The sequence below is a fragment of the Accipiter gentilis genome, chromosome 24 (genome assembly GCF_929443795.1).
Source record: "Accipiter gentilis chromosome 24, bAccGen1.1, whole genome shotgun sequence".
Taxonomy (NCBI): Eukaryota; Metazoa; Chordata; class Aves; order Accipitriformes; family Accipitridae; genus Astur; species Astur gentilis.
This window is the reverse complement of record NC_064903.1, coordinates 22284273-22299471: the sequence shown is the minus strand read 5'-3', so window position 1 is coordinate 22299471 and position 15199 is coordinate 22284273. Positions and strand designations below refer to the sequence as shown.

General features: G+C 36.8%; 1 protein-coding gene across 1 annotated transcript in view; it reads left to right on the top strand.

Moving 5' to 3' along the window:
- Positions 1-2205: 2205 nt before the first annotated feature.
- The window catches only part of LOC126050252 (connector enhancer of kinase suppressor of ras 2-like), a 214815-nt gene continuing 201821 nt past the window's right edge, over positions 2206-15199 (top strand). Inside the window, exon 1 of the mRNA XM_049827892.1 lies at positions 2206-2411. Coding sequence (XP_049683849.1) covers positions 2345-2411 — 67 coding nt within the window. The 5' untranslated portion in view covers positions 2206-2344. The remainder of the gene's footprint in view (positions 2412-15199) is intronic.

Sequence of the window (15199 nt, the reverse complement as noted above, 5' to 3'; positions counted from 1 at the left end):
CAGGACATTATCTAATAGTCAAGATTTTTCAAAGAAATTATAGGTACTGCCTGAATTAGCACCACGGTGGTGATTAACAATATGAGTAAATGAAAATGAGAAGCATCTTTGTGGTGAGGAGCCTCAGTAACAGGATCTGAAAAAGTTTTTAAAAGTTCTCATTCTGAAAATGGAAGTACTGATTCCAAAATAAGAGTTTTGGGCTTCTTTTGTCATCCAAGGCCAGTTAAAATGAATGGAAGTATGCCCACTGACATTGATGGGCTTTGAATTCAGGCTCCATCCTCTTTCAAAAATATGTCAAAATATATATAAAAAAAAAAAGTCTGCCCATTCAAGCACCGGTAGGAAACGTGAGACAAAAGGACATGGAAAGAACATCTGTCAAATTACAGGAACTGGGGAAACAGTCCAAACAATCATGAATGAAGATTATTTCATGTAATTGTGTCCAAATACTAAGTTCATATACAACATAGCTTATCTGAAATTCTTCTGTGCTTGTATTGAACTTAAAAGAATTTAAGAGAGGTGATCATTGTGTGAAAAAAATTTTAAGAAAGCATAGCCCCAAAACAAACAGCTTGTACAGTTTCCAATAGTTAACAGAAATATTTATTCTACGCATCTCAATTCTAGTCCACTATTGCCTAAAAAGAGAAGTATTGTGCATTTGAAAACTTTGTCATTATTATGTCCATTTTAAGCAGCTATTTAGACAGAACTAAAGCTACTGAAAGTGGTCTCCCAAAACTCATAGAGGAAGCTGACATGCTGTTCAGCTGGAAACAGCCTTCTTTAAGGAGAATTGATGTGAATCCTTTTGTAAAGGAGATCTGTGCTCTGAGCACTCAAAATACATCATAGAATACTAATCACACTACTTCCCAAAGCAAAAGAAAAATGAAAAAGGATAGAGTGCACCACTGAACTGAGAATGGTACATCTCTTTGGAGACATTTTTTTTTGGGGGGGGGGGGGGGGGAAGGATGCCTCTCTGCATCCCTGTCTATATAGACTTAAAGAACCCTGAAACAGTATAGCATAAATATTCCATTTGTATTTTATGTTCCCCCATATGAGCAAGAGAGGACAGATCTTAGCCTGGGTAAATTAACACAGCTCTAGTGGAGTGAGGGAGACATGGTACCAATATCATCTTCTTACCCTAATGTGCTGGCGGAACTTGGGGCAGTGCAGGAGCAAAAAGCACAAATGAAACATTACTGAAAAGCAAGGTGGAAGTGCTTTGTTCTGTCTTTTTTTCTGGAATCTGTGTTTCTTCCCCTAAGATAAAATAGTGGGGCTGCATATCTCGGACAACGGATCAAACAGAAAGCATGCACCTCTTCAACCACATGATGCAGAACTTGTTCTGCATGAGGTGCAGAGTCGCAAATGGGTCCAAAAAGTGCTGTTTGGCACATCTCATTAAAATGTTTCACGTTCATCTTCTGAAATTGTAGTAAACTTCAGTATTAGGCATATTTAAAACCTCTTTTTTTCTCCCTAACAAAGGGAAAGATTGACTAATGGTCCCAGTGCTTTGAATCAAAATACTTGCTATACTTGTGTATATTAAAGTGCTGTAGTAGTAAAAATTGACTCTTCGATGCTGTCATTCTTTCACTATAAAATGAACAGCTCATAGGAGGAAATAGATTGGCTCTGAATGTGGCCAGAAAAAAGAGTTTTCTTCCAATAGTTTTTTCTTGGGTAAGACTTTTCATACTGTGTTTGACATTTTGAATTACATGATTATATAGCATAAGACTCGAGCAACATTTTGTATTGTGAAGATGGAGATGCTCAGCATTTTGCCAGATGCCAAGTGATATTCTGATATTTCTATCTTCTCTTTAAACTGAGTGACAGTCAGCATATTCACAATGAAGCCAAGACAATCTGCTATCAAGTTACAGTAGTGATATTTTCCCTGATGAAGATCCCAGAGCTTGTTGGAATAAAGCTCCTTAAAACTCAGTGTCTGGAATAGCTCCAGCTTGAATTGCTCTCTGTGTAATATAATTTTATATTTGTGCCAGTCTAATAAGTAGATCACTGGGTAGAGGCTTTTGTAAGTAAGTCTATACGTACTGCACCATTTCCTGGCTCTGTGCTCCAGTGTGTTGCAGGCTGTGTGCAGTGGGGGAGGTGCCAGAGCTGATCAAGCAGTGTAATTTTATACATTACTGAATCAGTGCAGGAGAAACCTGGAGGGACAAAGCATCATCTTCTCTTTGGACTGCACTGTAAAATCCTACAGCTCTCTTAGCCCAGCCATGCTCTGATACATTTTTTCCTCTCCTTTTTCTGATTTTGGTGTGAATGATAAAGTGATCCGATGATGGCTCTCGTTATGGAACCTATTAGCAAGTGGACGCCCAAGCAAGTAGTGGATTGGATGAAAGGTATGATCATTTATTACCATGTATTGTCTGTACTTTGGATCCTTGTAATTTACATATCTGCTTTTGTATTCTTTGTTTTGGGAAGAGTTTATTCAGTTCTCATAATCAGTATGCTGCTTTGCACAGTAGTTTTTAAGACACGACTGAAGAGAGAGGCTGTTTAAGCTGTGCAGCATGTTGTTGGGATTTCTGCCGAGAACTGAGTAGGGATCAAATGCATTTGTTGGTAAATGCAGACATCAAGTGTTTGTGTCTCATGGCTCCATTATGCATTGCACACTGTAACGTTATTATGTTTGGTTGCTTTAAATTTGCCCTGATTAGGTCTGTTTTGCTCATATCAGGTGATCTGATGCAGTGGCTGTGCAGCACTTGTGTGTAGTTTAGGGTACCACAAGAAGCATAAGGTGCCGGAGGCTGGACTGAGGAATTCTGCTCCTTTAGTGACATGTCCTGATTTGTTCAGGCTTCCCAGCTGCTGCTGCTCTTGCTCGTGCCGCCGTTGTGTCTAATGCACCCGCGTCCCCCTCCGTCCGTCTGTCCGTCCGCCGCTGGTACCGTGGACAGTGCAGCCCGTGCCGTGCGTGGGGTGTGCGAGGGGGGGACACACAGGGGTGAGCACGGCTTCGCTGGGGAAACTCTTCCCGATAACTTGACGGGAATGATGATTTCCCTGCACATTTGCAGTTTCACAGCACAGCCATAAGCTGTGACATGTTTTGTCTTATAGTGCTCGGCTGTGCTGCAAACTGACGGGCTTGGATGGGAGGGTGAAGGATCGTTCGTGATGGTAACTGTTTTAAATTTCTCCTGAGTGGGGGAAAATATATTTCCACAGTAGGATGCATTAGTGTTGTTACACTTTGCTTCTGACGAGCTGTCTGTCTTAGAGACAAATAATTTCTGCTACAAGGGATCTCCATTATATAAGGAGAAGGGGTGCAAATTTTGTTTGTACGTTACTCATGGAAATAATTTCCATAGCGTGATTACGGAACTTACTGGAGGGCTGAATTGGACGCCCACTATAATATCCTTAAAGCTTTCAAAGTATTATCATTAATAAGGGAATGGTTTTGATTTCATTTTGCTGAGATACGTCTCCATACCTAAGTGAAATGGGGCTGTTTAGGTTCTTATCAGACACATTACAGTTATGAGCAAACTATTCTTTTACAAGCACACAGTATTATGAAGCTAATGGTATCTAAGAGAATGTATGTAGCTTGTTTCTCAGGTTAATTGGGAGCTCTTAAGCATGTCATCGGGATGGATCCCAAAACCATTAGATAAAGGACTGATTCCCATACTCCAGTGTCATTACTTGAAATCAATTCCTAATGTACGTGCAGGGGAGAGTTTTCTGATCCACATCTTTATCTTCAGTACGTGAAAGATTTAAAAGGTGGATAGATCATTATGCTATTTTAACTCATTATTTGAATTAAAATGTAATTTAAATGTAAAAGTGTGTATAATACTTGTTGCTAAATTTAAAAATACTTCCTGCTACTTTTTTATCCTTTTTGATGTACACTAATTACAACTTGGGTAACACTAATCCATAACATGTGTAGTGCATACCATGGGAAGCAAGAAGGTCATACAAACAAAAGGTTTTTAAATGTATGGAGTTGCCTGACAGTTAAATTTCTATACACAGACTGCATACTGCATCCGTAGGGACGTCTGGAGTAGACAGTGTTGTCAGTTGTGTGCCTCTGGGCTTAAGCATAAATAAGTATAATGCAATGAACACTGAAGGATTCACAAGATAGGTATTTTCCTTGGTAACATGAGTGCTACAGATCCACAAACAGTAAAGTTGCACATTTTTCCATTTTTACCATGCTAATATTACAAGTCCCTTTTTTATCCTGGTATTTACCTTTCTAAATGCATACTTCAGTCATAGCCGAAGAAAAGACCTAACACACACAAATGGAAGCACACCAGAATTAGTTTAAAACTACTTGTAAATCTCTTACTTTACAAAAATTGCCCAGCTGTGGCCACTGTTTACCTGTAATTTACATATATTCTGTCTGTCAGCTCTATTAGCTATAGTCGTTCTGCTAAATAGCTATTAATGCATCAGAGAGGTTGAAGGTCTGCACGGGTAATAATATTCAAGTGATAAGGTAGCTTTTACCTATGTCTTCTGTACTGAAAGGTACACTTTGGCAGCATTAAAAGATATAGTAAAGAAATTTTAGGAAAATTACTATGCAATGAATGTGGAATATTATCTTTGCTATAGAAAGCCACATGTTAATAAACCATGTAACAAATATTGCAAGTGTAATATACCTTTTTTTGGCTTAAAAAAGTGTAGTCAACTAGCATTATTTGTAAAGGTTGTAAATTATAACATATTTCATAGGGAAATGATAGTAATATGTCTTTTTACCTTGAATTTATCATAATTATTTAAGCTATCGCAACTTACTTTTAAAAGTACAGTTAGAAAAGTACGTTTTGAAATCAACTAGCAGTAAGTACCAGCAACATCAAATAATTGAAGAGAAGATGGAAGAAAGCCACAAAAATGATGTTAATAGTTTGAGACCTGGCTACCCAGAATGCGTCCTGGTTACAGTGTGCTATTCTCAGAAGCAGCTGTAGCCTAAGCCCCAATGAAGAGGAGACACCCTTCTGTTCTTTTCCTTAAGGAAATGTTACTTGCCAAAGAAGTAAAAATTGGTAGGCTTTAAGGAACATTATTATGACAAGTTGGCATCTTGTATTTATCCACAGTTCCTTTCTCAGGAACGCATTCAACTGGAATTCCACTCGGGAACTGCATCTGATGGTGTGGACAACCTGTAAAGGCCATGCAAGTCTTTAGAAATTGATTCTTGAGGCTTATAGAGGATCTAGAAGTTAAGACTCCAGATACCTTTGTGTTAAAGAAATTGTCTTTATACAAAAATATTTTATAAAGTTTAGCAACTACACAGCAGAAGGCACTGTGGTTAAAAAGAAAGTTTTCAAAGGAGCAGGAAACGTTAATTGTGAAGTTATTTTTAACAACAATTTTCAGTCACTATTCTGCTTTTCCCAAATTTTCCAAAAGTTTAAATTTCTCTAAATGGTTTTCACTTCAGAAAACAAGCCAGTATTTCTCCTGGTATGTACCCACTTCTTATATAATTTAAACATTTTCCTGGGGTTGTGTACTATGGACCCAAAAGGTACTTTAAGTGAAAAAACTTTGCCTTGCTCAAATTCCATTTTGGCACTGTTAGAAAACAAATATTACCCATAAAGCTTGCAAGTGCATTAAGAATCAGAATAGTTTTCTACCTTGGTCAGTTTTTCCTTTGATTAAGTTTAACATATTAACGTGAGTAAATGACAAACTACACTTCAATATTTACCTCTGTAATGCTTCTACCCGGAGACTTGGATTGCTTTTTGGCCTGTGAACTTACTGTGAAACTTGGTGACACTTTGCAGTTGCAAACAGGTTATCAGAGTGAGCGCTCCTAAACCAAAGGCCACCTATTTTAACATGCATGCATGCACTATGGAAGGTAATCCTGTACAGAATTTGGGGGTTTGGGGTGCAGAGGGGAGGTATGATGTCTTACTGCTGACTCTTACTTGCACTTAGAATTAATAGAAGCATGATAGTTTGTGTTTTCATTGTAAGTAGAATCTAAAAGGTATTATCTGTGCTTTTACAAATAACAGCATTTAAGATTTTGTACTTCCTAAGTGAAGCAGTTTACAAGTAGGTCATTTAAAATGTGAACTCATTTACAGAGAAGTGACACCTCTGTACAAATAAATACTAACTTTTCAAAACAATCCAATGAAATGAAATACAACGCAATGAAATACAGCTGTGATTTTTGGAGAATGGAATGTTATTAAACAGCTGAAAACTAAAATAGGAAACCAGTTCTTTCTTAAGTACCTGTAAGTAATAACTCCACATGGTGTCAGTTGTTCAAAGTCTTGGGGACTGACAGTAAGGTTTGTCTGCCAAAACAGCCTGCAGCCTCTCATGATGAATGCTCAGCTTTAGATACTCATTTCACAACTGCAAGCCATTTTTTCCCCTTTAAATCTAGAATTTCTCCACTCTCAACAGGAGATGCAGACATGAAAAAATAAAAACTAATTCAGTTGGTAAACTGATTAACTGTGCTGCACTGATCCTGTGCAGAATAATTATATGTTTAGTTGAAGGGTTTTCCTTAGCATGTAATTCCCTGATTTCAAGCTGGCTCATAAAAGAGAAAGAAAGGGAGGGAGGGGGGAGCTGAGAGCAGGGAAGCTGATGACGTGAGTGGACTTGTTAGCATTCATATCACGCAGGGCTCCGGCAAACCCCTTCTCAGTCTTCTTTTGCTTTTCATTAGATCACTACCTGTTCTGTAGCAGGATGTCATAACTAGGGATTCTCCTCTGTTTACAGAATGTAATATATAAAATCTTAGAGTGTACTGGAGACACAGCTAAATATTATGATCTACTGCAAAAGCAGCCTTATAGGTACTGAGCTGGATGATACTTAGCTTTCTTGATCCCCCTTCATGACCTTAGAATCCCATAATGCAAGAACTCAACTTCACAAGATACAATTTGAAACTTGAATAGATAACCCAGGTCATATCTTATTTAGAAAAAAATAGGTTTTATAACATCTTTTCACTTCTTTCTGAAGACAAATAGGTTTGGAAGAGAACTGAGAGCCACAAATAGATGCCCTCAGAATTAGCGTTGAATTTTCAAGCAGTTCTAAAGCAAAGCTTTCATCATTTTCCTTCTACTCTCACCAGTTTCAAAACTGAAACAAACAATTTACTGTCACGGCTCCCCCATGGATTACTGTGCTTCACTAGTACCACATTTCCAGTTGCCGCTGTAAAGTCCCTGAATCAGAATTGTCTGCAATTCTTCTCTGATTCCTCTTAACAGTTTCAGACCGTAATACTTTTTAGTAATAAATTTAGGCAACAACTACTCTGTCGAATGTTACAAACTATTTGTTTTAAAATGGTCAGGAGAGCACGCCTCAAAGTTGACTATGCCATGTAAGAGGCTAAAGTTAGATTTCAAGAAACAGGTTCCCAATATTAGGTACAGCTAAGTGTTGGAATAAGCTGTCTGGGCAGGTTTGGCCATTTCCTTTGTAGGAGCTTCCGAACACAACTAAGAAGAGCTCCCACAAATGTCCCTCTGGAACAGTTTATGTACCCACAGAATGGCCTAATGTCCTCTCAAGAATTCTGCCAGTTCAGACAAGGCCTTGGGATGGTTTTGTGTACCTGCATGACCCTTATCTTTGAAATACATGAAAGAGTCCCAAAGAGATTGTAGCTCTAGCTTCCTTCTGGATGTTTCATGGCTTGTATTTTCCAGAACACCTGTGTGAGAAGACTATCCTAGCTGCAGACATAGGTAGACGCTTGGGATGAATCTGCACTTCAAATATTCTAAGAACAGGAAGATTGGATTAGGGCAGCAACTACAACTTCTTTAGGCGAGGATATGAAAAAATCATACACAAACTGTAATCTAAAAGTTCAGGATCTCAGCTCACTGTGTCTTGGAAAGGAAGTTTAGCACAGGTGAGTTACTCACTCATGATGAGTAAATATGATGTGAGGATACATTGGATTTTTCTTTATTCTCTTTCCTTTAATTTTTTACTTTCTCTTTAATTTTGTAATTTATCTTCCATTGCCTTGATTTTCTTTAAATGCTTTTTAATTCTCATTTTCTTCTAAAATATTTGCATATTGCTAAGAATTACCATTTAAAAAAGCTACTGGCCAAAAGACCTGGCAAGCATATCATGTTTTTGTTATCATGTTTTTGTTATCGCCTACTGTACACATGGAAAATGAAAGGAGATGCAGTCAGTACTGACTACAAATTGTAAGTAATAAAGGTTTATTTATAGTGTTTAGACATAGCAGGGAAAATATTTAATTCAAGTGAAAGCCTAGCAAAACCAAGTCAGAGACAAAGTTTTCCAGATCAAATCAATACTCTGTTCCAAACGTCTACAGTTAAAAAATCTTAATGTTGTATTTTATAAGAAGCTAACAGCATAGCCTCCTGAGAGCAGAATACATGGTATTCATCAGAGTTTCAGCACCAGACGCAAAAATATACCCATTCCACTTTTACTAACACTTTACAAAAGCCCCATTGCTTTCAGCCTAAGAGGTTAAGATATCATACAGAGCTCAGAAGACTGGCAGGCTAACTAAGACCCAGTACCCTCAAGGCTTTAACTACCATCACTTTTAATGCAACCTGTGTACCACTGGCAGCCTGGATGGACAGCGAAACACTTTGCTGAGTCCATTACTCCATTTTCTGCCTTTCCAGTAACCACACAGCCATATTTAGTAGCTGACCTACAAGCTGAGTAGAGTATTGTACAAAGACATCCATATATCAAGTCTAGCTGTAATATTCTATGGAAATTATTTGACCAGGGTATTTCTGCATCTCTATCACTATTACCTCATTTTTACTAGCACCTTCTTGAGGACCCGTTAGAAACTAGTCTATATATCTTCCATGAACTGACTGGATTAGCACTGTCTCAATAAGAGATTTCAGCAACATTTAGCAATTTAATAGCCTATATTTATTATCTGGAGATCTAGGAATATATTCTGAAATTTCCCTATCTATAAAGCAGATACATTCAGACCTTTTAAAGAAATGTAATTCTGCTTGCAGAGAAAAGTCTGAGCTGAATGAATGTCTCCCAAGTCACATTTATCAAGGGTAACTAATCTTCCACGTCATAATGTAAAGAAATTTACTTTATTGTCATGAACCTTAATATAGGCAGTCAGACACAATTGTCATGCATTGCTGTGTCTTATAGCCTTACCATATGTTCTTAAGACACATTATACACAATTCCCACCTTCAAATTTTGGCCACTATGGGGAGAGCAGAGTGGCAATGCAAATTCAGAAGACATCAAGCTTCTCCAGATCTCCATTATTTTACAATGTATTACATTAGGAAGCAAAATTCAGAATAAATTGGAACCTGTGGATGAGACACTCAGATCACATTAAATGAGGCACTGTATGTCAAGAAACTGCAAAGATATTGGATTCTGCTGAGCGGTAATATACTTTCATGGTTTCTTCCCAGACATAATCCTGACAACACTTTCTTGCCCTCCTAGTTCCTGATTCTAAATTTTTTTTGCTTTGGCAGGAATGACACTAACACATGTACCATAACATTGAGAACTCTGTGCGTAACACCTCAGAGTTACTTTTACAAGTTTATAAAATGTTTATTTCTTAGAAAAATAGCAGAACATCTCAGTGTTGCAGTATTCCTGGCTACCTTAGTTGGAAAGCAGTTTTAGAATCATTTCACTTTTTGAAAAAAAATTTAGCGTATGCCAGAAAAACACTGTCTAGGTGGTGGAGTGTCAGACAAAGTTCCATTCCAATTGCTATGTCTCAAAACCAGTGGGAAGGCAGCTGCATGCTTTCTGGGTCTGTCCTCAAGGTAGTCTCCTAAACATACACAGTGGGTCAGATGGATGCTTCACGTGGTTTAGTAAAGAAGTATTCCTACCTAATGAAATTTTCATACATCTGTTTCTGACAGGTTTAATGTCTTGCATTTCTATTTGTAATGAAGGAAAAAATGCAGGAGGCACAGTAAATGTTACAATGCTTGCATATGCCAGGAAAGTAAAATGTATGTTACAATTTGTCCTGAGGTGTTTTGCACAACTGTTTTAACACCTACAAAGGTTTAAAAGCTAAAAAGGCAAGAACTGAATCCTTTTAATGCCATTCTTTCTGAGAACAGCTGTCCTGCCATGCTGACAGAAATGCCAGGTTGTAATTCTGCTAGTGAAATTATTGTTACTGTTAATACTAAGTGAAGCATTGTACTTAATAAACTATGATAGTATAGAATATTGCTAAGCAATAATACATGTTCATCTTCTCCCCCAGAATAATTCTGTAGATATCTCTAAATGCTACTTCTGTAGTTTAGTTCTTTTACTAAACATGAAACTTTCCTTTGTTCCCTGATGCTATTCTAGTGATGACAGGAGTTGGAAAGATGGGAGCTTCATGAGTTATCATTATAGGATTCAGAGAGATGAAAAAAATTATAAGGTTGTATTTGTGAAGAGCTCTAGTGACAAATCAAAATTAAATTATTTCTGATTAACTAAAACAGTTCCCAACAAGTATCCTTGTTGACCTTCTATAGCGATGCACTCAGAAGAATTCAAGGCCAATGCAACATTTGGGTTTTCCTACTCAAATTCTCCACCAACTGTTTTCCAGTAAAAATGAATTGTAAAAAAACTGTGATGCATTTAGTAGTGCACCTACCAAACATAGGTGATATGTTTAAAATAAAAATGTAACAGACAGTAATTTTACAAAATACATTCAGCTTTATTCCCTACAAATGTGTCCACCTTTTCATTCTAAACATCACACGAAGCCTAGAAAAACTCTACAGATTTCAGGGGTTCTTAAGGCAGAAATTGTGTCTTCTATAACTGTACTTAAACTCCTACAAATATAGAAAGGATTAATTTGACACATCTGCATTTTAGTTGACATGGAAAACTACCTCTGTTTGAGTTAAGACGGACAGTAGTGTCATCAGCCTGACAGCTCAGACATAGCAATTATCACTTGAATGAAGAGCATGTTATCTCTCTCTCTCTCCACCAGCTTCTCCTGTTCTCTTTTCATCTCTCTCCTCTTGTTTATTCATATTATTCTCTAGCAGTATGTTTCTTGCCTTTTTCGTAATCAGATGGAGAGTAAGCATCAGATTGTGAAGTAGTTTGTTCATTTAACATTAAAAAATTCTAGCTCTGGCCTTACGTATCTCAGAGCAGGTTACAGTGCTTTGGAAGTGAACTCCATTCAAAATCCAGGAGAAGGTAACAAAGGGAGAGCAATGGGAGAAAAGAGCGGAAGAAACAACATGGGGGGGTGGATAAAATCCTTTTCTCCCCTCTTGGGAGAATATTTTCCAATTGGTGACCAGTCCTGCGTGGGAGTTTTGACCATGCTGTAGTACAGAGGTCAGGTGTTATGCTAAACAACAGAAAGCTCAGCTGCTGTACCATGCTGTCTGTCCTGAAATGCAACTATTTCTACTCTTTCAAAATAACAGAAACATGTCCATACTAAGCATTATAGATAACAGAAACCAATGACATATATCAGCAAGTTTTGATCTCAATCTTGGAAAACTAGGAGTGCTTCCCTATGTTGCAAATGTGTGCAATTCCATCAAAATATTCTTTTATAAATAAAGGGTTACCATTTCGATGGCCTCAGATTAATCTAAGCAAGTTGAAAACCATATGCCTAAAGCACCCTAGCACAACTTCTGGCAGCTTTAAGGTGCAGTTGGAAGAGGGCATATATTGATGTTTCATTGATTCTATGTTAAAACCTACTGTGAATATCAAGCATGTTTCTACCTTCTCTTTCAGACTATGAAATGTTGCTTCCCTGGAAGACATGGGGGAGGTAGTTCAACAATGGTATCTATTTATGAAAATCTTTGCAATGGATAGGAACATACCTTACATTAGATAGGAATGTGCTGCAGTGGGCACATTCCTAAAACTAGGAAAGACAGATGTAGGCATCTGTTATTGATCATTCAGCACGAACAATGAACTCAAAATGAAAATGTCCTAAATTACAGAACACTAAGGAGAGATCTTAATTGCCCATTGTCAAGAGACTTTAATTGTTCGTTGCCACGCCACACTGAATTTTCCTTAGTTATACAGAAAACACCTTTATGGTTTACAGAGGAAAAAGACATTCAAAGCAGAGAAAAAAACACTTTGAAACTTGCATTTGAATTGTGTAGTTGGAGGGAACAGGTAGAGTAATGTAAAAGAAGTTCAGAACTAATAGAGAAGTTTAGAATATTCACTATTTGAATGTCATATAAAAAGAAATAGATCCAGTAGTGCAGTAGCTCAGAGATGCTGTTTTTGCAGAAATAAAGTTTGGAGAATGAAGAGAGCTAGTGGAAAATCCACCAAAAATATAACAGCTAATTATCTAAGTAATAAACCAGAGAAATTATAACAATAAATAGAGAGGCAGGAAATTTTCACATAGGAAATAAAAAGGCAGATAAAGTTAAAGGATAAGTTTAAATAATTATAATTTTCATAGGAAAATGGAGGAAAACACTTCTCGAGACTTTCAAAAGTGGACTTAAAATCACTAGGAAATGTGCTAAGGAACTCATCACACACTGAAAGAAAGATACACTGGGGTGTCCTATTAGCTATTTCTTGTTTCTCTGATAATTCTCGGGACAAATTATCAATAGCTTTTGTGGTAGCAGCGGAAATCATTATTTGCATATCAGCAATGAAGAAATACTTTAACTAGAAACCAAATGATCATTCAATGAAAGTGTTTTAATTCAATCTCTGAATCATTCCAAAAGCCATCAATATCACTTAGAATGTGGAAAAAAAGCTTTCCTATTCTCTCTTTATTGTGGGCTACTGTTTGCATGTTCTCTTCACTGTTAAGTTCCAGAAATGTTATGTATCTAAAGGTAGTTCTGTAGTTATTTCATTAATAAGGTCTCCTTTATGAAGTCCTCTAGTGCCAAAATAGCATACTTTATTCATAAAATACTTTGTCTATTTCCATTTTCTTTTATGAACAACTTCTGGAATAAAAAGCATGTTGATATATGAGGAATGCTGGCATTTGGAATTAATTCATTCCACATAACCCTTAGCATTTTTTCAAAGGCATTGGGTTTTGGCAATTTTTAAATTTGGCACTTTAAGTATCCCATTAATGTCTTTGATAGGTCTCCAGCTTCCATGTCATATGTCCAGGCAGAAACTTCATGTGAATCAAAGCTGTCTAGCTCTTCTGTGTAATGTCAGACTGGCTTGCTGAATGGAGGGTGTACAAAATGATGCACCTCAGTGCTTTTTTTTTTTCTTTTACCATCTAAAGTCATACTTTATTTGAATTGCTGAAATTCTTATAAAATTTATTCTTTCAAATCTCATTAATATCCCATCTTTTGAAGGGAAATGATAGACAATATTTCAGTTTTTGCTTGCAAAATGGTAAGCCGTCACATAAAAGGACAAAGTCACCAGCAAAATTAAACGTTATAGCATACTGTTAAGCCATGTTAATGCCATCCTGGAACTGTCTGAATTTGTTCTCATAACGAAGCAAACAACAATGGTGAAAGAGCAGAAGCAAATAAACTGCATCTATGGTTAACCCTAGCAGGCATTCATACAAGCTTGAGTTAACATTATGAGTGCAAGCCACACCTTGGACTACTGTCTTCATGCTGTTAAGAAAGTTTCATGAAGATGATTAAGAGAAGGCCACAATTACATACAAAATTAATAAACTACATAAAATACTAACATAATTATAATTTTGTAGCAGTTCAAGATATACCAGAATGAGTTGTATGTGTCTATCAGACGACCACTAATCCTTATGAAGCCAGTGGCTTTCTCTACTCCACAGCTACCATCCCCAAAACATGGTAATGAAGTTCCATGACTACTCATTCCTTAAATGATAACAGAATCTGCATTTTTTGGTTTTGGTGCAGAGAAAAGAACACAGATTTCTCAGAAAAAAAGAACCATTTGGTGGATATGTTAAAATATTGGCCAACTTCTTACTCTAAAAAGTACATTTTGAAACAGGAACTGTGATTCTTTGGAGAATTAAACAAGGTTTCTAAATTACATCCAAGAAGTACAGAGGAGTTTGAAGGTAAGTTTATTTCATGTTATTTCAGTCTGAAGGTCATCTTACTGCTTTCTGTAGACAAGATTATTCAGCAAACTTGATTTACATGTCTAGATGACCAGTTGTACTCTGAGATAAATTCATGTGATGCCTCAAAATTATTGGAAATTGTGTACTTGAAGAAAGCATGTGATCTTCCTTAAGGTCCATTCCACAATCTCTTTACCTGTAATAATCTTAGGAAAGAGGCATTACCTGAGATTTTTACTGACAAATTAGAAATTCAATAGTATTTATAGACTATGGATGCACTATCATCTGTGTTGCTTTCAATCTGAATGACTGTCAATATCACTTGTACAGTAAAACAGAACAAGGAGAGCATGTTTTGTTATTTTTTCAGCAATAGATATCCTAAAGCTAACTGAAGTTGAGCTCATATTAGTGAATCTCGCATGCAGGTAAACCTGGTCCACAAGTCAGTCTAGTAAATGAGAGACAACTATGTAAAAATAAATCCATTATTGCAGTATAGCATTCTTTATACAGAAGTGCCAGTATATCTTGCAGACTGGCTGTTCTGGGTAAGGTAATAAAAATGATCAAGCAGTATAATTAGGCAATAATCTTGAGGGACACTTTAGATCACAGTACAGTCATGCACTGGTATATTCTCTTTTTTTAATTTAAAGTTTATAGTGATCTACCAAGATTTTTCTTGATAGAACCAACTAGCAACTAGCAAAGAAGCAATGTTTATTAAAGCCATGCTTATTTCTAATGTTCATTATCTTCCATTTTTCCTTTGTGCGATTTATCTTTCCTGCTCCTCTGTTTTAACTCATTGGTTTGACTCTAAAAATCAATAAATGCTTACAGACAAGGAGGATACTAACAGGAGTTGAAAAAACCTACTTAGCAATCCATTGAAAGAAGACATAGTAGTCTAGTGCAGTTACGGGCAAATGCAGTTCTGACTTCTGATAAAAAATGCATAGGCAATTACAGAACTGCAATTGTTAA